Consider the following 24,713-nt stretch of genomic DNA (forward strand, 5'->3'; position numbering starts at 1 on the left):
ACCTTTGTATGAAGGGCAGTATACAAATTTAATAAACCCAAGGGTTCCCATCTTGCCGCTGAAAGTTGGGGAAATTACCCTTTTGTGCTTTCCAAACCAAACATTATATTATCTCAGCTCGAATTAAGCCATGTCTTGGAGATTATGCAAATTATATTTCTTTAAATTATCAACAGTATTTCCCATTAGGAAGAAGGGGAAGTGGGGGAACTGTGTGTTTTGGTATTCTTGTTGTTCTTAATGCAATATGAAACTTGTTTGCTGAACCTGTAAATAGTTGTGAATCCCAGCCTTTGTTTTCTGTAAATATATATTTCCATGTTAGCATGTTTGAAAATGGAAAGCATTTGTGAAACCACTGCTTTGAATCACAGCAATGCAGAGATATCAGATTTCTTAACTATGGTTGCTATGGGCATTAGTGGTATGCATTTGGATGCCTGTGTGCTGTAACACACACACACACACACACACACACACACACATCCCTCTCTGATAACACACACAGACACATTCACACATCTGGGAAATTGCTCCAATTTAGCTTAACAATCTTCAGTCTTTGTGACAATCATATATATCATCCACCAATATTTTGCAATTCTGTTTGTTTTATGTTATCACAACGGCAGTAGAAAGAATGATATTTTCCTCTCTTTCCTTTATTTCGTTTAGTAATTATGGTGCAGCTTTCAAGAGGATCAGTTACACCGCCCTCACATTCCTAATTGCTTTTCAGTGCATTATAACAGGAACAATGCGATTGCTGAATCTGCACTGAATATTGCTTAGAATGGTTAATGGTTGTTTCTCTCACCCACTTTCTCTTCTGTGCTGTTAAGGGTCCATGGATGTGAATGCAGGGAGCATGTAAAATAGAGAATTTCCAGCTGGAATCAGGTTTTAAGGACAACATTAAAGGTCAGCTTGGGGACATACAGGTGAAACTCGAAAAATTAGAATATCGTTGAAAAGTGCATTTATTTCAGTAATGCAACTTTTTTCTTTTTTCTTTTTGTTTTACTTTTTACAAATGCTTTCTTTTGGAAATTCCACAGTAATAAAACAGATAGTTACAATAATACAAAAATAAACATCACTATTACATTTCATTAATTACACTCCATTTATAATTGATCCGCCTAATGACAAATAATTACAATTACAACAAATAAAGGCTTGACATATCTTGCTTTGCATGTCATGCATCTATCTCATATATTGGTTTCACCTTTTAAGTTGCATTACTGAAATAAATGTACTTTTCGACGATATTCTAATTTTCCAAGTTTCACCTGTATAACAGAGGAAGTCCATAGCCTTTATGAGTATCCCAGATCCATTATCCATCTGCTACTGAAAGCAAAACACAAGACTAGATGGATCTTCAAGTCATTCTTTCATATATCATTCCTACACATGGTAGCTCATAGATAAACTATGGAACCTGTTCCTACAAGAAGCAGGGATGGTCAACAACTTGGATGGCTTTAAAAGAATTTGGCAAATCCTTGGATGATAAGGCTATCAATGGCTACTACCTCTGATGGTTATGCTCTGCCTTCACTGCTGGAAGCAGTAATGCTTCTGGAAACCGTTTGCTGGAAGCCACAGGGAGCAGGGGATGGGGAGTGCTCTTGTTTCTCAGGTCCCGCTTGCCAGTTTCCCACAGGCATCTGGTTGACCACTGCAATATTAACTAGAAGCTAGAAGCAAAGCAACGAGCGAGGAAGTGAGAGAGAGCGAAGTTTGATTTCTCTTTGAAACCAGGGCTCTCGCTATGGGGGAAGTAAGACCTTCTTAGGCTGTTAATGCTGTGAACCCCTGCATCGTAGCCTCAGGTTGTACATAATGTGTAAATAAACCATATAAAGACACCACAGTATCTACTGTGCCTCATTCCAAATGGAACATGAATCCTGGGTAAGCACCAGGAACCCCTGAATTCTCTCTCTACTCAGAGATTGTGGTAGCATGCAGCAATAATATCTATATCTGTATGTTTGTCTGTATCAGCACAGAACAATGGAATTCCTAATGGATCAGCTGCACTTCCAGCACTCCAAAATCCAGGAAGATGTTTGGATAAAGAGAATTTTGGAAGATTCTCCCAAGTATATAATATAAATGTACAAACAACTTCATTTGACTTTGACTCACATAGCTAGAGTGTGTCCTAGTTGGTTTTCCAAGGGCTGAAAGATTTAAACCATAATTTTTCAAATCTGACACATAATCCATAGGTATAAATCATGTGGCTCAGTATTAGATCACAAACTGTCATTGGCATTTCTTTGTGGATAAACAGACGTAAAATAATAATGTTTAAAAGTCTATCAAAGTCAGTAAGTTATTTATTGTATACTCATTCCCCCCCTCCTGTAAAAAGAAAAGCCCTATAGGAAGCAAGAGGAAAGTTTGAAGGGTAATGAATTCTCTATCTCCTCTTGAGATATAGGATCTAAGCTGGGGGTGGGAGTGGAATTATAAATGCAAGTCGGCAGTTCTGAAGAGCATTCCTAATGCCTTCGAAAGAAGCATGAACTGAGCAGATGTCTTAAAGAGAGCCTTGCACATTGACTTTCAGCTGTTCGGGTGACTAATCTGAAGGTTTACAGTTCAAATTCACAGAGAGTAAGATTTCAAATAAGCCAGTGGAAAAGGATACTAATAAATCTCAGAAGTGAATAAGGCCCCAAGCAAGAGATCTGTCCACTTGTTGTTCTTGTTTTTAATCACTCTGAGGGTTTTTTGGGTGAAGAAATCCCTTTATGCAGTTACGGATTTGATCCTGTAATATGAAATATCTTATAAAACCAGATGAGAGTATTTCGTATGGTTGTTTTTGACATAGAGAAGCATTGCAAGCCAATGTGGTTTATTGATCAGAGTGTTGGATGCCCGGAATTGCAGCTCTGTGAGAGGATCCTCTCACCATCCTTATCAAACTACAGTTCCCAGAATTCTTTGAGGGAAGCCAGGTGTCTTTAAAATGGTATCATAGTGCTTCAAATGTATGGCCTGTGTTGGTGACATTCTGTAGAATATGCACACTTTTTATTAAAAAAAAAGGCCCAGCCTGGAAAAGACACAAGAATGAATGTTAATTAAACAAAATCGTATTTCTATTTGTCAAACACTGAAGGCTTACAAAGTTGCCCATAGACTAACAGCATGATTCTAACCATGTCTACCTTAAAGGTCAGTCCTGTTGAATGCACTGGGTCTTACTCCCAGGTAAGTAGGGTCAAGTTTGCAACCTAATGCACTCCCATTATCACTGGTGTCAACCTAAGCTGAATGGCAGTAACAAACACTGAAAGCCTTGAAGGTGCGCTAAAAACCAGTCCGATCGCCAAAAGGAAAGGAAGAAGAAAAATGCAGGTTAATCACCTATAATGGAATTGCGTATGAAAAAAATCAGTGCTGTAGGAGGAAGAAAATATGGAATAGGCAACATGTTGTTTTTAATCATTTGTATTAATTTGAAGAGGGTTACTTTTGGGAAAATCAATAAACAGGTATATAATACTTCATCCATATAAAAAGAGTCATGTCAAGCCTTAATTATCAGTTGTGCTTGGACTTTGAGATCTTTAGTGGATCAATTTAACAAGAGCTGACTCTGAAATCAATATTAGGATGAAATGATAAATTGCAATGCTGTGGTGCACTGATGCTCTAGTCTAGATCATCAGTGGTGAATGAGGAGACCGGTGTGCCCAACCTCCAAATGTTCAGCAGCAGCCAACATAATGTACATGTATGACTAGAACCATAGTCTCCATTCAGAGTTTCCAATTAAAATGTGGAGGCTGAGAGCAAAGCAAGACCCCTGTCTACATCCCTCCTCACCCTTTGGGTTGGGTCCAGACACTGAAAACAGGAGCATTCCTTCCACGTGGAGAAGGCTTTGGATCCAGCAGAAGTACCCCACAGATTTAGTGGGTGGGAGGCAGGGTCGTCTTGAGCCTATCTGGCACCGTGGTGCAGGGATCCCTCGGGCGCCCCCCCACCCTTCCCTCCCGTCCGCCACATCGATGGAGCGCAACAGGAGGTCCCCACTGTGCTATTGACAGAGCTCCATTGGCGGAGCAGGAGGCTCTTAATCTCAGGGTCACGGGTTCGAGCCCCATGCGGAGCAAAAGATTCCTGCATTGCAGGGGGTTGGACTAGATCAGTGCTTCCCAACCTTGTGCCTCCAGATGTTTTGGGACTACAACTCCCATCATCCCTAGATAGCAAGACCAGTGGTCAGGAATGATGGGAATTGTAGTCCGAAAACAGCTGGAGGCACAAGGTTGGGAAACACTGGACTAGATCAGCGTTTCTCAACCGCTGTTCCGCGGCACACTAGTGCGACGACGAGAAGGGCGATTTGCATTGTCACGTGCCTGGCGGCCGCCAATAAGCAACACTGACCCGCCGGAAAGCAATATTTCTCCTCCTCTTTCCCAAAGCTCAGTGCAAACGACTGGAGGGTGGTTTTAGACAAACTTAAAGAAGCTGGCTGGATGAGCTCAACCTGAAACTTGCTGAGCAAAGGATTGTGCTGGCAGAGAAATCAGCGGCTTGTGAAGCCTTATTACAGGAGATTGCAACCAACACAGCAATTGGCAAGTGTTTCTTACAGTCATAATTATATAGTCAATATAGGGCGGCACAGAGTTAAATTTTTTAACTTTTTTAATGGTGGTGTGCCTCGTGATTTTTTTCATGGAACAAGTGTGCCGTGGCCCAAAAAAGGTTGAGAAACACTGGACTAGATGACCCGCTGCCCGAGAAGAAGGCAACTCACTCAACTTTCGCTACTGCTTGGAGCTGCTGGAGCCTCTTTGTCAAGGTCCTCTCCTCTTCTTGCAGAATCAGCGAGACTCCTGCCTAGAGGATCCTCTCTAAGCAGGAGTCTTGCTGGTTCTGCAACTCGCTGGTACTGCCGTCGCTTCAGCCACCTCACATGGAGCTCCTGGCTACCGCGCTCAGCCGGACACCAGCCGTTCGGCGCCCCTGGTGGCCAGGCGCCCTGGCGCATCACACCACCTAGCCCGGGCCTAGAGACGGCCCTGGTGCGAGGGCTGCTGTAGAAAGAGAAAATTGGCAAAAAAATGTCTCCACCCTATCTACTGTGGAAGTGTCATACAAACATAATAACAATAGACAATCCTGCTGGATCAGACCAATGGCTAATCTTCTCCAGCATGTATCTTGATTGGCTGCTCTGTAAGCATTGGCTCACATGCAGACTGGAGTTAGAATGTGAGCAACTGTGTGAAGAAGGCTACCCTTTGCTTTGATGCCAGACTTACCAGTAATAGCAGAGGATTAGCACGCAGCCAATTAAACTTGCCACTCAAAAGAGGAGCCACAGAGTGCAAAGAAGAAGAGATGAAGTCATGAAATATTTAAGAGTTCATCAATTCATCACCCCCAAAATATAATGCATGATGTGCAGTTGGAAATGGATGATGATAAATAATAGCATCGGACAGAGGGTAATTAGTCTTTTTCAGCACAGAATTTAGGAGCCAGGAATTAAAAGGCAGTGCTGATGACCTCATGTTTTAGAAAACTGGAACATGACATTATTCTGGAAGTGAAAAATACAGCACTTCAGCCAAAGTGATTCTTGCCCGAGAGGGACAGAGATTTCTTTGGTGTCTGGAGGTGATGCTCTAACTTTTGAAAACAAAACAAAAAACTGCATAGAAAGTAGCCACAGGCAAGCTTCCTTCTACTCCTGGTTCAGAAAGAAGCTGAACTATCAGAAAGAAGCTGAACTATCACATCACCATCAAACTGCAAAGTGGTTGGCTTAATTTCTGCATGGTTTTGTTGGCAGGAGGAGTGTGATAAAAACTATCACCTTGGTTTTGTTTACTTTTGCAAACTTGGAGGTTCTACTGGGTCTGCTGATACCTCCCATTTGAACACTGATGGTGGTGTTTTGGTGGTACTCAAGACTCTGAATTTGCTCTTAGCATACGGCATGTTAGCCTTCATTGAGATGACACTTTATTCCATCATCCTGAGGTTTCCTTGCCTGTTAACTCTTCATTTTTTTATGTGATCCTAAATCACATAACATAAAGGCCAGAAATCTAGGAGAATCTAGTGGAAACTTATGTTCGTGTTAATTGTTACCGGGGGATAGGGTGGGATGGAGTTTGCAACCCAGTTAATTTCAAAAATTGTTGGCATTGTGCTTTCCAATTGCCTCACAGTTGTTATGATCATGCCACTTGCACTCACATGATGAAGGCTAAAATATAATGGAATAACTGATTATAATGGAATAACTGATTGTGTGCTATGTTGTGAAGAAGCATTCTGGGGGTGGCACTGTTGCATACATGGTTGGGGGTGTATTTTGTTCCCATTATAGTAGAAAATAAAGACTATGTGACATTTTCTGTCAAAGCTGGAACAGAAAAGAGGCTGGTGGCTCTGATCAAGTAATGCAGTTATCAGCAAGGAGAGAGAGAGAAAGGAATATATCTCACTGTAATACAAATTGAGACTTCTCCAAAATAATTCTTTAACATTGTTATTTTTCTTTTCTCCATTGGCTTTAATTAAGATAGCTCCTGGCTTACAAACTTGAGTGGAAGTGCAGAACGTTTACATATATCTATTTAGAGCAAATTAACTAATCAATTTCATTTTGCTCAGTTTATTTTCTTCCTTCTAATATATTACCGAGGGTGCGTGGGTAGAAGAATAGTACAGAATTTGGGCTGCCCCTGTTCTGTGGAGTAGCATTCCTGTCAAGGTATGACAGCTGCCCACTATCTGCACTTTCTGGAAACAATTGAAAACATTTTTGTTCTGACAGGCTTTCCCAGATCGAGAAATGAGTCTTTGCCAGGAGTGTCTAGTCTGTCTTGTTTAAGTTTTGTTTTAAATGTACCAGTTTTTGATGTGTGTTTTTCACTGCTTTTCGCCGTTTTTATTGTACATTGCCTTGAGATGATTGTGAATAACAACAACAACTCATGTGATAACAACCCTTTGGGCTCAGTTTCTGCGCACCAAAACTGCTTTTATACAATCTGGAGAAGTGCATAATATGCCTGGGACTTGCACTTCCATCCTCAAGCAAGTTTAGTTGCCATCACATTGGGTTGGCCCACTTCAGAAAGTGAACCAAACTGATTATTTCTCCTAGTCTAGGCTGACTCTCTAACTACTATTCTTTACCTATAAATGGGGAAATGCTAGGAGAGAATAAGAAAGAAAGCAGAGAAGCTAAAGTGGGGAGGGGCGAACACCCCACCAACATTTGGATATGGAAAGCAAGATAAGGCAAAAGTCTTTCAGGATTTATTTCTGTTCGTAAGCTCTGTGCTTAGCCGTTCTAGACTATAAAGTTCGCATCTGCATTTAAACAGCCTGTAAACGTCTGGAATCAAATTTGAATTATGGCAAGCAATCCCGGCTCGCTTTGGGGGGAAACGAGGAAACTGGCACGGCAAATCCAGCAATAAGTGCACATCTATGATGGTATACGGTAACAATAAAAATGGCTTGGATTGAAAGCTGACAAGTGAAGTGTTGAGGCTAGGAGGAGATGGGTGAGAGATCAGCATCTAGCTGTGAGACATATCCTGCCTGCTCAGCCTGTGAAGGTGCTATAAAGGACAGGAAGCTTAAATGGCTTGTTCTGAGGGCTTTCCTAGCCCTGCAGCCAAAGTTCCTATAATTAAGGATCCAGCTTGCAGTTCCCAAGCTGATACACAAATAGGATTGCACATTCCCCACTCCATTTTGTAATGCAGTTTGGGGTTTGTTAGTTTGTAATGCATACACAAATGTGTGTTTTCTGGGGGAAATGTGTATAAAATGGTAATTTTAGGAAGAGAATGCATACAAGATGCACATTTAAGGGATAGGTAAAGGTGTGGCTCTCTGCCAAAATCAGGCACCCTTGATGGGCAGCACCTGCAAAACCCTGTGCCCTTGCCCACATGGTGTGATTTGAAACTGTGAGGGACAAAGCAAAATGTGCCACTTGACAACATTGTGACATAAGACTATTAACCGGTGGGCAAGCCCTGCTCAGCTGTCGAAATGGTCTGTGAGGATTGGAGGAGCCCCCTAGATGGAAATAGTTTCCGACTTGGGGTGTCAGAGAATTCCAAAGGATACAGAAATGGGCACGGAAGTTGTCAGTGTTTGGTTATTCATTCCATTCATTCCATTCAGTCCAGAATTCAATCCAGCCAATACAATCTCTCTCTTTTTTTCCCATCCCACAAACAATACATAATTGATGGCTTCCCTGCTGTTGCACTGTATTTCACAGAATCATAGAACTGTACAGTTGGAAGGTACCCCAGGGGTCCTCTAAACCAACCCCCTGTAGTGCAGGAATCACAGCTAAAGAATTCCTGATTTTCAAAACCTTAAGTGAAGGAGAGGCCACCACTTTCCAAGGTAGTCCATTCCATTGTCAAATAGCTATTACCACCAGAAAGTTCCTCCTGCTCTTAATCAGAATCTCCTTTCTTGTACAGTGGGTCTGCTACTTACCTGAGGGTTTGGCTTCAGGAGTCTGTGCACAAAGGCAAAATTGTGTGGCCAGGAACCCCTGGAATCACTCCCATGTGAGGCAGATGGCTGCTTACTAAGATCTGGGTAGGGCGTGGGATACCCCCAGAGCCCCCCCCCCTCTTTCCCAGAGGCTAGAAAAGAAGGCATTGCCATGCTTACTGAGCTCTGGAAAGGCAATGTAAGGGCTCCAGGATGCTGCTGAAGCCTTCATGCCACCTTCTCAAAGCCCAGTAAGAAAGTAATGGCTCTCCATTTATTTGTTCCCCCACCACCCATGTAAGATTGTGATCGAGGAAGTAAAGCAAGCACAAGTTGTGAAAGTTCCTGGATTTTGAATCCATTGGATTCAATGCTGCCCTCAGGAGCTGCAGATAACAAGCGTTCTCCATCTTCCAAGTCACAGCCCTTCAGTTATTTGGAGATGGCTATCATGTCAATTCTCAGTTTTCTCTTTTCTTGGCTAAACATTGCCAACACCCTCAATTATTCCTCATAAGGCTTGGTTTCCACACCTTTCACCATCCCAGTTGCCCTTTGCACATGCTCCAGCTTGTCAATATCCTTCTTCAGCGGCATAGGAAGCTGCTGCGTCACTCGGGGTGGCAAACTGCCATGCACCCAGGGGCCGGGGTGTCGCTATGTAACGACACATGCGTCGCTATGGAATGATGCACGCGCATGCACACTACGTAGAGGGTAGCGTCGCCCCCCCCCCGTGACTCCAAAGCTGAGCCTCCAGCCTCCTGGTAGAAAGCCCGCTCGGCGTGGTGGGTGCACCGTGCCAAGCGAGCCTTTCTACTGGGAGGCTGGAGCTGGAGATGTGCGCTCCTGCAATGGCAGTCGCGGCGCAGCAGCAGCAGCGGCTGTCATTGGTGGAGGTGGGGAGGGGGCGCTGCACCACCCCTATCGCCCCCCCATTGCCCCTGTCCTTCTTAAACTGTGGTGCCCAGAACTGAACACAGCACTACAGGTGGGCTCTGACTAAGCCTGTACAGAGTGGTACTATTCCTTCCCTTTATCTGGTCTGTTGATTATTCTGTTGATTTAGCCTAGAATTGTATGAGGATATTTTTTTGCTGCTGATACACACAGTTGACTGGTGTTAAGCTTGTGGTCTACCCCTAGATCCTTTTTACGTGCACTGCTGCCAAGCCAGATGCCCCCCATCTGATTTTCTTCACATTGAAATGAATGGTGCAGAATAATATATGTTGTTGTTGTTGTTGTTTAGTCATCTAGTCGTGTCTGACTCTTTGTGACCCCATGGACCAGAGCACACCAGGCACTCCTGTCTTCCACTGCCTCCCGCAGTTTGGTCAAATTCCTGTTGGTAGCTTCAAGAACACTGTCCAACCATCTCGTCCTCTGTCGTCCCCTTCTCCTTGTGCCCTTAATCTTTCCCAACATCAGGGTCTTTTCCAGGGAGTCTTCTCTTCTCATGAGGTGGCCAAAGTATTGGAGCCTCAGCTTCAGGATCTGTCCTTCCAGTGAGCACTCAGGGGTGATTTCCTTCATGGATCACTGCCTTGTCATGGCAAAGGGGCTTGAATAACTCATATGAATTAACATATGAGCTATGCCGTGCAGGGCTACCCAAGACGGGCAGATCATAGACAATAGTGGAGAGTTTTGACTAATCGTGGTCCACCTGGAGCAGGAACCGGCAAGCCACTCCTGCCAAGAAAACTCCATGGACAAAGACAACAGAATAATATATCAATAGCATAATTAGTTACACAAGTAAGTAAGTAATTAGGTAATATTCTACCACAGAGGACAGTGAGATGAATAACCCTATCTCCCATCTCTGCTATAGGGGGAACGTAACATATAACATTTTCTGACCCTTCCTTCCTCTCTCCAGCTATCTTTGGATTTAGTAGTTTGCTTCCATCTCTGTAAGGGAGCTCAACAGCAGCACATCAGTATCGGAAATGGTCCCTTCCCAACAATGCACCTTCACATCCTTATTCCTGGATGCGCCATATTTCACAATCCCTCCAAGAGCGCCAGGCTCTTCATGAATGCTTTTTAACATATGCTGGCGCTCAACGGCGAGGTATATTTCTACCAACAAGAGTGGACATAACTCATTTCCAAGTAACCTTAGCACAGGAATAATTTCTCCTACCCAAACACCTATAAAGTTTCCTGGGGTAGAGGAGAGGGTGGAGGGAGTAGGAGAGGTTAAGCACTGGAATTACTAAAGTCTGACCTGGCTGTAAATCTCCACTTGGCTGATGTTTTATGAGAGCATTCAATGGAAAAGTAATTCCCACTTACTACTGTTGCCTTGCCTTTATAAGTCATTTCTGACTGATTGCTGTCATACTGGAGGTTTCAGCACCAATCCCCCTCCCCAAGGGCTTCAGTGGTATTTTAAATCTCATCCAGTTACAACAAAAATACTGGGTGGGAATAAAAAAAAACCCTAATGGAATAGCGTTGTTGGGTATATACAGTGGAGACAATCAAGAGTTATTGTATAAACATTTAATTGGTTACTTCTTAATAGCTGCAAGAATATCGATAGCTAGAAATTGGAAAGCAGCAAAGGGTTTAAATGTGCAAAAACAGTATAATGTAATGTAGCTTGCACTTTCTGAATAACTGATGCGAAACTGTTGTGTGTCTAGGGGGGGAAAGAGAGATACTTTGATGACAGATGGTTGGCCATTTATCCAGCACATGAACAAAGGCTCTACGGGGCATACTGTACCTGCCGCATTCCATAATATATGGTTGCGTTAACATTTTTCCTTCATGTTCATATTAGCAACTTTCAGTCTCTCTCCACTTCATTGCTTGTATGAACTTTGCTACTATTGTTTACGCCTGAACTATGCCTTCGGGTTAGGGAAAACCGAGGAAGGGGGTGTTCAGTTTGCTTTTTATTTTCCAGTAGAAAATTAAATAAATTATAAGACTGATTGCTGTCATATTGGATGTTTTAGTGGCTCCCCCGTCCCCCAAGTGTTCCTGTGGTGATTTAAATCTCATCCAGACAGTAATTGATCTGAAAGAGGAATGCTCCAAAAGTCTGTATCTCCAAAAGTCTGTATCTGTCAGCTCCTCCTGTTCAACTTCACATGGGAAAAGAACCCTTCGCAACAGACAGGGTGTAATATGCATAAAATAGATCATGGATAGCGATAGTATCCATATAAGATTGTATGTATGTGATGCTTGCGTTTGCCTGAGCTTGGGTTGGAAACACTTGCGTGTGGCTGCCTCATGTGGTGAACATGCAGAACTTCATCTTGGAACATCTTCCTGATTCAGAACTATTTTTAGCCTGCACAAAAACACGAGAGCTTTCTGGATCAGGACAGTGGCCCATCAAGTCTTCTCACAATGGCCATCTAGATGCCTATGGGAAGCCCAAAAGCAGGACTTGGGGATAACAGCACTATGCCTACTTGTTATTCCCAGCAACTGGTATTCAGAGGCATACTGCCTTCAGCAGTGGATGCAGATCATAGCCAACAGGGTTCACAGCCACAGATAGCTCTCTTCACCATGCATTTGTCCAATCCTCTTTTAAAGCCATCCAAGTTTGTGGCCATCACTGCCTCTGGGAGCATGAAGGGGGGCTGTCTCTGCATCAGGGAGTTTCCTATACTTATGGAAGTTACTCATGAAAAGTAGAAATCTGATTTTTCTACATTGCATGGAAAGTCTACACAAGCAGAGCAGGATCTTGCTGTAGTAGAAAGTCAGCCTCCAATTCATGGATCACAGCAGGGATGACTACAGGTACAGAACTTGCATGCTTGTTGCCAAGATCTTTGCTTGCACGTGCTACTTCTTCATGAGCATAATGAGAATAAATGGACACAGCCTTCCTGGTTCTGGTACAGTTCTGTGCATCCATCAACTTGCGACTCCTGATTCAATCCCTGGCTTCTGAATCAATCCCAGTGATGTCTGGTGCTCTTTGGGGACCAGTAAGGTGGAAGGCGGGGAGACCAACAGTAGGTGAAGGCACAGTCAAGAATAGTCAGTGCTAACTAGTTCTAGTTTTGTTCCCATCCTCCTCCCTGTTGAATTCTGCAAGGGGCAACACTGAGACCAAGGAGGAGGAGGTTGTCAGGCAGTGCAGTCCCCTGGACTAGTTGTAAGTAACAAGGCAGGCAGGTAGGGACCACTTGAGTGTAGACTGGGGCTGGTGGGGCAGTGTCTCTCAGCTGCCTACAGCTCAGCCTTGATTGTGAGAATGGGTCTTCATCGCATGGACCCATTGGGGGGACGTGTCCTTGCATCCATTGCCCCAGTGAATTAATGTCAGGACAATCCCAGCCAGCTTGTTACACTGAGTTTTCCGCCACAACAACAGTGGCCTGCAAGTGTAGAGTATGGAATATCTTATCTGCACATATGAAACTGTCTGAAACCAGGTCAGACAAATGCAAACTTACCTGATCTGCACAGCCTGGAGCAATCAATTTGTGAACTGGGATGTTGTTATCCCTTGAACTCTGCTGTGGCATCCTTCTCATTTAAAAAAGAGAAATGTGTTTGAGGATGCATTATTTTGAGAGAAACTACTTTTAGATATGCTTATTTTAAAAGAAATGAAGTATAGAAATGTGTATTTTGAAAAGTGAAAGAAGTTCTTATTTTAACACTCCTCAATTTCTATGGATAAATGGGACAGGACAGATTTAACGAGTGAACACATGGGACACAGAGAGATCAAACATTTCTAGTACACTTCTTGGGCTGTCAATATGGAGGCTCCATTAGTAAGCAGGGCTCTCCTGACCTCTCCATATTAGCCAGGTGAGATGTTTACTGTGATGAATGCTGAAAGGGCGACTTGAATCTTTAAAGTCACTTGCATTAGGCAACCATGTAAATATGCATTGGACAAAACAATAGTTCCTGAGGTTAGGAAATTTTTGGCTCTGCAAAATGCTCAAGTATTCTAAGAGACTGAACTCATTAATTCTCACTAAACATCCTTCTATTGAGCGAGGCCTCCAAGTTTAATAACAGCCATAAGTTAATATTTGAGACTGCAATTCAAATGTACTTGATTGGAGACATAATAGATCGTTCTTCTTATATTTGTTTTTGCTTCCCCGGGGCTTGTTTTTCTTTAAAGTGCAAATTGACAGTCAAACATGTAATTAGTTATGATGAGCATCACAGCCAGTCGTCTACCCTCCACCATTCCACTTTCCAAAAAGTTGATTTATTTCAATCACAATGAATTAGGCAGGGCTTTCATAATCTAGGCTTGCTTGCTTCCCTCACAGCAGCTTCTCAAATGAAAGAGGCAACCATTATGTGTAACTACTCTGCTCAAAAGGTGAAATGGGATACAGGACTGACATGAGAAGATGGGCTCTCACCAGCAAGTTTCGTTCTTATTCGTTATTATTTATTCATCACATTTATATACCATCTTTTCCTCTAGGAAGCTCAAGGTTGTGTAGATGGTTTTTCCTTCCCCATTTTATTCTCAGAACAACCCTGCGCAGTAGGTTAAGCTGAGAGTGAGTGAGTGGCCCGAGGTCATTGAGTGGAGATTTGAACCTGGCTCTCCCACACAACAGTCCACACATTACATCACACTGGTTCTATTGACCAGGCATTGCCAGTCTGTCAATGTTGGTTTCTCTCAGTTCCTCATTTTTCCAGTCTCCAGTACCATTCTCTGCATTTCCACATCAGTTTGACCTTTCTTTTTTCTTTCTTTTTCTTTTTAAAAGAATTCCTTAGGGGAATTCATCAACGTTTGAGTTTAAATTTCTCTGAATATGCATATTTTGTTATAAAGCCACCCCCAATATAATGGACACTTTACCTCAGTATCTGTCTTTTTTTGTACCTATTAATTGGATAGACTGCACTACAAAATTCAAAGAAGTAATTTTTTAAAAAAAGATTTGTGTGTTTCAAATTCTGTCTTCCTCCTCCTCCTCCTCCTCCTCCTCCTCCTCCTCCTCCTCCTCCTCCTCTTCCTCTTCCTCTTCCTCTTCCTCTTCTTCCTCTTCTTCTTCCAGAAAGTGTAAATTAGGTAAGATTTCCTTTAAACACAAACTGGGTGGGAAACTTTGCAAAATGAATGGGGCTACTTCCTCAGATGCCTAGCTTGAAGTTATGACAAAAAAAAAGCCAGTGTGCATGAAAAACTGATTTTTCCCTAACAGTGAGCACAAAAGCATTGTTTGCAAGTATGTGAAAGAACTTTGACAATTTTGCTGATTGTACATATATTAATTAACTTGTTCCACATTTTGATTATATAATGCACACAAGCACAAGTACACGTTTGCAATGCAAGAGACATATTGGTTCAACACAATAATTTTGCAAACTGTTGTTTGGGGCCGCAGAACCCAGCTGCATTTATGATTGATGCCCAGAATGGAAGCATTTATAAAATGACACCAAATTAGAAATAGTCAGTTTATGAGTCTTGGGAAATGAATCTTTTATGAAGAATAAAACTTTATGATGGAGTAATGCCAGGGAGGTGTGCATCTTCAATTTAATACATTTGGGTGATTACTGAGCTATAGATTCTTTTGAAATATGAACCCAGCTACATGAGCACAGACCAAAACCAATTGATCTTCATGTTATTACCTTTTAAAGAAATGCACAGTGCTTTTTTAAAAAAAACACAGAAAAATCTTGTTGCAACAATAGTGAAGAACACACAAACACACACACACAATCTAATTAATGCATTAGTATTAGTTCAAAAATGTGTATCATTTGGGTGAATTGGGATATATTTGTGGAGGGAAACAACCGTATCAGTGAGGTGTTGAGGAGCAAAATTGTGTGCCACATGGTCTGTCTTACACCCCCTAAATAAAACTTCAGCCCTTTGGATATGGTGGGTTGAAAGATATTACCCTTAAATGAGGTGTAAACATCAAGGGGCATGAAGCCCCCTGTGGTCCCATAGCCGGACCCTATCATTGGGCAGAATGAGGAAGTTGCCTTAGGTGGCAGATATTGAGGGGCACATAACAGCTGTAGTTAGGTGCTGAGGAGAGTTCTGTGTGCTTGTTTGTAGCCCCTCAGCCTCCTGCTAGAGGATGCTGTCCCATCACTAGTGCTGAAGTAAGATTTAACTAGGAGTCTATGTAGCTTTAGGGGGTGGAATTGGGGGTGAAGGGATCTCTTCCTTCTCCTCAGGCAGAAAGGTGTATTGAACAGACCCAAAGCAAGACCCTACCTTTCCTCAAATGAGTGAACAGCAACACTCATTCTTACAGGGTGTGGGTGAGGGAAGGGCTGTTACTCACATACAATGTTAGCGTAGCCGCCTGCTCTCTCTGTCCTTGGTGACTCCAAATATTAAGACTCACTCTCCTCTCAACTGAAGTCTCTTGGGATCTCTATGACTGAGCCATGTTAGGTATATGCCACTGATCTACTAAAAAAAGGTGCTCCTCTTCTTTTACATACCATAGAGGATGCCTCTTCCCACATGATACTTGCTATGGCACATTAGTCGTTCCTCTAGAAACAAACTATATTTCTTGTTTCAGAACACTTGTCTCACTCATATGCAAATTTAATTAACAAATTGATTGGTTAAGTGACTAAAACTCACCTCACTAATCAACAAAGATTTCTTGAATTAGGTGGCAGCCAGAATCACAATTATGTGACAGACCTAATCATTATTATTCATTATTACTATTTCTCCTGCAACAACAGGATGAATAAATACGCATATATGCCTTTGCCATAGTATATTTCCCAAGTTGAACATCTAAGATGCCAGGGGAGTGAAGCCAATGTGGTAGCCATCGCTGTATCCCAATCTACCATGATGTTCTTGAGCAACTCCTAATTCATTTTTGTGCAACAGATGAGAACCTCATAGTAGATTATGACCAATCTCTCTAGGGAATCTGTCTGAAATCCTGGGGAGCCATGGCCAGTCTGCATTGAAAATGTTGGGGTAGGTGGACCACTGGCATGATTCTGGAACTTGAATTAGACTTTCTCACTCAAAATCATTTCACACTTCTTGGAACTGAGTGTAAAAGGGAATTTTGTGGGTAAAGCAAGGTTGTTTTCCCCTCACTTCAAAATAAATACCCATTGTTCCTGCTCTTTCTGCAGTGGTGGCGAACCAAAGGGGTGAATGTTCTGGGGGACTGTTGCAGGGTGTGTGTACCATGTGGGGTGGCACATCAAATTGCACTCCACAAGCACTGCTCTCCATTTCGAGCTGCCCGACTTTTAATCACTCATGTACAAGCCCTGGATGCTGTCAGTTCTCAGTTACATTTCTCAAGGGTGTAACTGTGCCTGAGGTGGCAATGAAGCAAAGCCTTAGAAATCTTCTTTTCAAGGTCGCTATAACAAGAAGAAAGAACCTGGAAAGGGTGGGTGGCACTGAACAAAAACAATGTTCCTGGGTGAGGGAGGAAGCAGCAGCAGCAGCAATATATTGGCTTCTTTGCAGTTCATGAGCTTGAACAAAATTTGATGCCCCTAATTATCCTAAGAATTAGGGTGTCCTAAGAGTGCTTCTTTCTTTCTTATTTTTAAACAAACCATTTCTTTGCACCATACCTGTGATTTAAGGAGGAAGGAACACTTGATTCCAATGAACCTATCAGATTGGTGCAAGAAAGCCCAGGAAGACCTTCTTTGCAGATCTCTAGTCAGAACTTGGTTGGGGGAGTTGTGCTGTGTATTTAGGAGACAGGCATTTAAGTGATTGAAAAGGCAAGTGCGAGGAACCAGCTCATGTAAATTGGGATGCTAGATTTGGAGAGGAAGGAGCGGTCTTAGGCCTCCGGGGTTAATAATCCCCTGCCTTCTTTTAATTACAACTTGATCACAGCAGGGGATTCTTTAGGCTGCTGAACAATATGCCTAATGAGGTGGGTATGGAAAAATTCATTAAAGACTTTTAATTGATTTTGCAGCATACCCTGGTTGATTGAGGATGAAGTTCTCCATCAGTGTACTTTGGGTGTTAAGTCCTGTTTGGAACTGCAGGGGGTGAACACCATTAATGCCTCTTTGTATGCATTCTTTGTCACATAGACGGGATACGTTGAACACATCTTTGGTTGGTTTTGGAGTTTGTAATGAAGCACATGGATAGACATTAATCTCTTTGGCATGTAGGGCCCGTATCATTGCCATGTTTATATTGTTGTGTATTTGCTTAAAATGTTGGTGGGGGTAGCCTGCTCTTCAACTGAAAAAGGCTCCAGAATTGGCTTGCAAATTCACTTAGCTTATTGGGTGGCTGGCATTGCGGCCAGGTCTAAGGGCCTCCAGTGATCTGGCCGGGGGCCTGAGATGGATACCCGCCTCGCCGGGGCTTGGGCTTGGCCATGACAACGGCACTAGGCAGGCCCCCACCAAGGAGGGTGGGCCCCACTGACCAATCAGCGTTGGTGGGGTGTGTCTCTATGGTAGATTTAAACATGGCATGGCCAGGAGACCACCCTTTCCTGGCTCTCCCACCCACCCACCTTCTTTTTTCATTTTTACTACGATATGACCTTGCTATAGAATAATGTTGACCGCATATTTATGGGACCAGCAGGGAATTTTTTCCACTTGGCAAATTGGCTCCAGCCATTGGGTTTTCGCTTACTTCATAGCAATTGTCACAACTTTGTGAGGTTAAGCATTGGGTAAGTCTTTGTTTGGATGGAGTACAGTATTCTGTTAAAGGGATCCACGGGTGTGGATTCTGTCCCAGGCCCAGACATGGGCGAGGACCATACCAACAGAGACCTCTCAGGGTGCCCCTATTTGATGTAAGTTATCGGGCTACCTGGAGAAGGAACTGGCAAGCCACTCCAGTATCCCTGCCAAGAAAACTCCATGGACAAAGACAACAGGCATATAAAAGTTATGACGCTGGAAGATGAGCCCCTCAGGTCGGAAGGCGTCCAACATGCTACTGAGGAAGAGCGGAGGACAAGTACAAGTAGATTCAGAGCTGATGAAGCGGCTGGGCCAAAGCCGAAAGGACGCTCAGTTGCGGATATGCCTGGAAGCGAAAGGAAAGTCCGATGCTGTAAAGAAAAATATTGCATAGGAACCTGGAATGTAAGAACCATGAATAGAGGTAAGCTGGATGTGGTCAAAAATGAGATGACAAGAATCGACATCCTGGGCATCAGTGAACTAAAATGGAAGGGAATGGGTGAATTCAGTTCGGGTGACTATCATATCTACTACTGTGGGCAAGAATCCTGTGGAAGAAATGGAGTGGCCCTCATAGTCAACAAAAGAGTGGCAAAAGCTGTGATGGGATGCAATCTCAAAAATGACAGAATGATCTCGATACGAATCCAAGGCAGACCTTTTAACATCACAGTAATCCAAGTTTATGCACCAACTACCGGTGCTGAAGAAAGTGAAATTGACCAATTCTATGAAGACCTACAACACCTTCTAGAAATGACACCAAAGAAGGATGTTCTTCTCATTACAGGGGATTGGAATGCTAAAGTAGGGAATCAAGAGATAAAAGGAACAACTGGCAAGTTTGGCCTTGGAGTTCAAAATGAAGCAGGGCAAAGGCTAATAGAGTTCTGTCAAGAGAACAAGCTGGTCATCACAAACACTCTCTTCCAACAACACAAGAGACGACTCTACACATGGATATCACCAAATGGGCAGCATCGAAATCAGATTGATTATATTCTCTGCAGCCAAAGATGGAGAAGCTCTATACAGTCAGCAAAAACAAGACCTGGAGCTGACTGTAACTCAGATCATCAGCTTCTTATAGCAAAATTCCAGCTTAAACTGAAGAAAGTAGGAAAAACCACTGGGCCAGTAAGATACAATCTGAATCAAATCCCTTATGAATACACAGTGGAAGTGAGGAACAGGTTTAAGGATTTAGATTTGGTGGACAGAGTGGCTGAAGAACTATGGATGGAGGCTCGTAACATTATACAGGAGGCAGCAACGAAAACCATCCCAAGGAAAAGGAAATGCAAGAAAGCAAAATGGCTGTCCAACGAGGCCTTACAAATAGCGGAGGAGAGGAGGCAAGCAAAATGCAAGGGAGATAGGGAAAGATACAGGAAACTGAATGCAGATTTCCAAAAAACAGCAAGGAGAGACAAGAGGGTCTTCTTAAATGAGCAATGCAAAGAAATAGAGGAAAACAATAGAATGGGGAAAACCAGAGATCTGTTCAATAAAATTGGAGATATGAAAGGAACATTTCGTACAAAGATTACCATAATCAAGGACAAAAGTGGTAAGGACCTAACAGAAGCAGAAGACATCAAGAAGAGGTGGCAAGAATACACAGAGGAATTATACCAGAAAGATATGGAGGTCTCGTACACCCCAGGTAGTGTGGTTGCTGACCTTGAGCCAGACATCTTGGAGAGTGAAGTCAAATGGGCCTTAGAAAGCACTGCTAATAACAAGGCCAGTGGAAGTGATGATATTCCAGCTGAACTATTTAAAATTTTAAAAGATGATGCTGTTAAGGTGCTACACCCAATATGCCAGCAAGTTTGGAAAACTCAGCAATGGCCAGAGGATTGGAGAAGATCAGTCTACATCCCAATTCCAAAGAAGGGCAGTGCCAAAGAATGCTCCAACTACCGCACAATTGCCCTCATTTCACACGCTAGCAAGGTTATGCTTAAAATTCTACAAGGCAGGCTTAGGCAGTATGTGGACCGAGAACTCCCAGAAGTGCAAGCTGGATTTCGAAAGGGCAGAGGAACCAGAGACCAAATAGCAAACATGCGCTGGATTATGGAGAAAGCTAGAGAGTTCCAGAAAAACGTCTACTTCTGCTTCATTGACTATGCAAAAGCCTTTGACTGTGTCGACCACAGCAAACTATGGCAAGTTCTTAAAGAAATGGGAGTGCCTGATCACCTCATCTGTCTCCTGAGAAATCTCTATGTGGGACAAGAAGCTACAGTTAGAACTGGATATGGAACAACGGATTGGTTCAAAATTGGGAAAGGAGTACGACAAGGTTGTATATTGTCTCCCTGCTTATTTAACTTATATGCAGAATTCATCATGCGAAAGGCTGGACTAGATGAATCCCAAGCAGGAATTAAGATTGCCGGAAGAAATATCAACAACCTCAGATATGCAGATGACACAACCTTGATGGCAGAAAGTGAGGAGGAATTAAAGAACCTTTTAATGAGGGTGAAAGAGGAGAGCGCAAAATATGGTCTGAAGCTCAACATCAAAAAAACCAAGATCATGGCCACTGGTCCCATCACCTCCTGGCAAATAGAAGGGGAAGAAATGGAGGCAGTGAGAGATTTTACTTTCTTGGGCTCCTTGATCACTGCAGATGGTGACAGCAGTCACGAAATTAAAAGACGCCTGCTTCTTGGGAGAAAAGCAATGACAAACCTAGACAGCATCTTAAAAAGCAGAGACATCACCTTGCCGACAAAGGTCCGTATAGTTAAAGCTATGGTTTTCCCAGTAGTGATGTATGGAAGTGAGAGCTGGACCATAAAGAAGGCTGATCGCCGAAGAATTGATGCTTTTGAATTATGGTGCTGGAGGAGACTCTTGAGAGTCCCATGGACTGCTAGAAGATCAAACCTATCCATTCTTAAGGAAATCAGCCCTGAGTGCTCCCTGGAAGGACAGATCGTGAAGCTGAGGCTCCAATACTTTGGCCACCTCATGAGAAGAGAAGAATCCTTGGAAAAGACCCTGATGTTGGGAAAGATTGAGGGCACTAGGAGAAGGGGACGACAGAGGACAAGATGGTTGGACAGTGTTCTCGAAGCTACGAACATGAGTTTGACCAAACTACGGGAGGCAGTGGAAGACAGGAGTGCCTGGCGTGCTATGGTCCATGGGGTCATGAAGAGTCGGACACGACTAAACGACTAAACAACAACAACAACAATCGGGCTACCCCTATTGGTGGCTTACCCTTAGTTGGACTCCCTGCAGACAGGGATATAGTCCAGCTTCACCCAGTGCCTAAGCCAAACCACTCACATTTGTAACCAATAAAGTTGTGGCCTATTTTAAACCATAAACCAGAATCCACTCGTTCATGTGTTTATGGGGCCTTGGCATGCAATGAATATCAGAATGTAAGAGTCCAGATAGATCAATGGCCCTATCTAATCTATCATGGTGTTCTCACAGTGGCCAACCAGATACCACTGGGAAGGCAACAAGTAGGAGCACAAGAGTACTTTATCCCCACTTCTCTGCTCTTCTTATGTTCATATTATCTGTATTGCTACATGCCAAATATGAAGTTTTCATATTAGTGTTATTTTTGTTCTTTTCAGGAAGTACTGTGATGCGTGTGACTGCCTTTGATGCTGATGATCCAGCTACAGACAATGCTCTGCTGAGGTATAATATCCTTAAGCAGACCCCGGACAAGCCTTCCCCAAACATGTTCTACATTGACCCGGAGAAAGGAGACATTGTCACTGTTGTGTCGCCAGGGCTGTTGGACCGTGAAGTAAGTGGCAATTTTGTCAGTTTTTTTATGGGTGGATGCAATGTGCAAAAAGAGGTACAGGTGGTGTACTGGTTGTGTGTCTACTGTCTCTGCATTTTCATATGGAATATAGTAGGCCATGGTTGGGGAAACTTTGTCATGGGGGGGTATGGTGCTCCAGGACTCTCACTCTCTCTCTCTGGCCCTCGGGACTCTGTCCAGGCCACAACCCTCTTCCTAGGCCACACCTTCCACAAGTCCTCATCCACAGTCTCATTGAGGGCTTTTGAGTGGCTGAAATGTGAAATTAAACTGTGATAATGCCTCTTGCTTCCTGAAGGATGGATGGAGATTTGTGTTCGTAGATAACTTTGACTTCTGTATAGAATGCAGCTCAGAGTTGCATCCATTGCTCTGTATTGTGCTCCACCAACCACTGGTATGTGCCCCCCCCCCTGGGGGTTTCCCAAGAGGGAGTGCAGTCGTTAGGCTAAATAAGTTTCCCTGCCTGTGTTGCCAGCCATTCATTGAACATATTTTCTGGAATACTTTAGGAAAGCATTGAGCAGGGCAGGGCCGTCTCAAGCCGGTCGGGCACCCTGGCGCTGTGGCGCAGAGATCGCTCCGGCGCCCCCGCCCTGGTGGGCAGGAGCAGCGCACAGCACAGCTTCTGTGTGGCTTCGTCACACAGTGCCCTCCTGCCGGCCCGGCGCCCTGGCGCCCCGCGCCACCGAGACTACCCCTAGAGCCGGGCCTGGAGCAGGGAAATATTCATACAGTTGAAGGCCTTCTTGGTGACCAGCTGAGCCTGTGGAATCCCAGCTTTGTCCTTCATTTTCAGCACCTGCTGAAGGTCTCTTCAACGTTCAGCCAAGATTTTGACTAGTGAATATATCTGTGCACTCTCTGTTATTTTCTGAAGTCTTAACTGCCATCCCTCTCTTTCATATGTTGCAAATTTCAGTATGTTTTGCCATTGGTGGTTTGTGATTGTTAGCAGGAGCTCCGGAAAAATATCATGTAGTGGAAAAAGAATTCAGTAGCAATCCAGGCTTCCAAAAACCTATCAGTCTGTTTACTTTTCTAACTATTTTTATTTTGCCGTGTTCTTCAGGCAGTGAGATAAGTTTGGTAGTGAAGATGTTTGTGAGAATCTTAGGAAGCAAAGATCCAAATGGAAGGGCTTCATTTGGGGAATGGCTGTAGCTCATTGACAAAGCATGTGTTTTTCCTTCAGACGGTCCCAAGTTCATTACCTGGCATTTCCATGTAGGGCTAGGAAAATCCCTACCTGAAACCCCGAAGAACTGCTGCCAGTTAGTAGAGACAATACTGAACTTGATAGCTCAATGTAAGGCAGCTTCCTTTGTTTCAGGTTCTTAGAACATGGGAAGCTGCCTTATACTGTCTTGTCGCCAGTCCATCTAGCTTGAAGCTGTCTGTACTGACTGGCAGGAAGTTTCCAAGGTTACAGACAAGGAGTCTCTCCCAGCCCTGCCTGCAGATGCTGGGGATTGAGCCTGGGACCTTTTTCATGCAATGCAGATGCTCTGCCCCTGAGCTATGGCTCTTCCCCTGGTTCAAGACATGTCAAAGTTGCTACGCCTGACAACTGTAAAGTTCAACAATGCTGAGAGATGGAATCAGAGAATTTACTAATATGATTTAGGAGCTTTAATCTGCCATCTGTTTGTTTGCTGCATTCAAACCAAGACATTGCTGATATGGAATTTCATAAAACAGATAAAGGTCTTACATACAGGATAAGCTTTGTAAATTCCTCCAGTTCTTTTGAGGGTTCCTCCTTTGCATAAAGTAAGGGGGGAGGGCAGAAATCTTTAGAGCATCACGAGATCTCTGTGCAAAAACAAAACAAAGGAACAGCCTTTGGAGAGTCTGAGGCTGTGATGTATGTAACAGGGCTGGTCCAGCATGATGCTGAGACAAGGTGGAAATTGATAGCTCTCCCACACTTTTACTGACTCCCCCCTCCCGCTGATTATGACCACTCTACTGCCCCCCTTACCAATGACACTGATGCCACCAAAGGGAAGGGAGAAAAAGGAGGCCCCAAAGGAGGCCAGTGGGGGGAAGGAGGAGATGTTGGTGAAGGGTGCAGTGGACAAGGCACAGGTGGTGGTGAGACAGGGAGAAGACACTATGGTGAGAAGGAGGAAGAAGTGGCAGTGGCTTACTGGGTAGTCATGTGCCACAGTTCTCCTTGCTCTGAGGAAGGCTTAGGTAAGAGTTGAAAATTTCTTTGGGTGCCTTAGTTGTTTTGGAAACTCTAGTAATAAAGTGAAGTTTAATATAGAGCATCTTGACTCTCATTCTCACTGAGAATAGTGATGGGGTAAACTTCCTCAGTCCGACATGGAATTGGGATCATCCCCCCCCCCACTGAACACCAGGAAAAAGCCCACTCACCTCCCTGCAAATTCCTTCAGACTAAAATCTGACATGTAGAAGAATGTAGAAGAAGGGACATTAAAGCCACCAAGAATTGTATCTCAGGAAATGCGAAACCTGCTAACATCACTACTGAAAAGAGTTTATCAGTGATCCATTTTGTAACTTAGTTTAGGGACACTAATTCTGTGATGTGAATGCTTGAGCAATTACATGTTCGTGAGCTGCTAAATAAAACAACATCATCTGCAATTCGTTGACAAATGTACAGATCAAAACTGGTGCTACCCGTTTAAATGTAGCCCTGGTGGTAAGTGTGCATAGGGAA

At 43.5% G+C, this 24,713-nt stretch overlaps 1 protein-coding gene across 1 annotated transcript in view; it reads left to right on the plus strand.

Annotated features, from left to right (window-relative positions):
* Window positions 1–24,713, plus strand: part of CDH13 (cadherin 13) — a 612,680-nt gene that overhangs the window by 412,569 nt on the left and 175,398 nt on the right. The window contains exon 7 of the mRNA XM_035119665.2: window positions 21,819–21,997. Within this exon, the coding sequence (XP_034975556.1) occupies window positions 21,819–21,997 (179 nt within the window). The remainder of the gene's footprint in view (window positions 1–21,818; window positions 21,998–24,713) is intronic.

The sequence above is a fragment of the Zootoca vivipara genome, chromosome 6 (assembly GCF_963506605.1).
Source record: "Zootoca vivipara chromosome 6, rZooViv1.1, whole genome shotgun sequence".
NCBI classification, from domain to species: domain Eukaryota; kingdom Metazoa; phylum Chordata; class Lepidosauria; order Squamata; family Lacertidae; genus Zootoca; species Zootoca vivipara.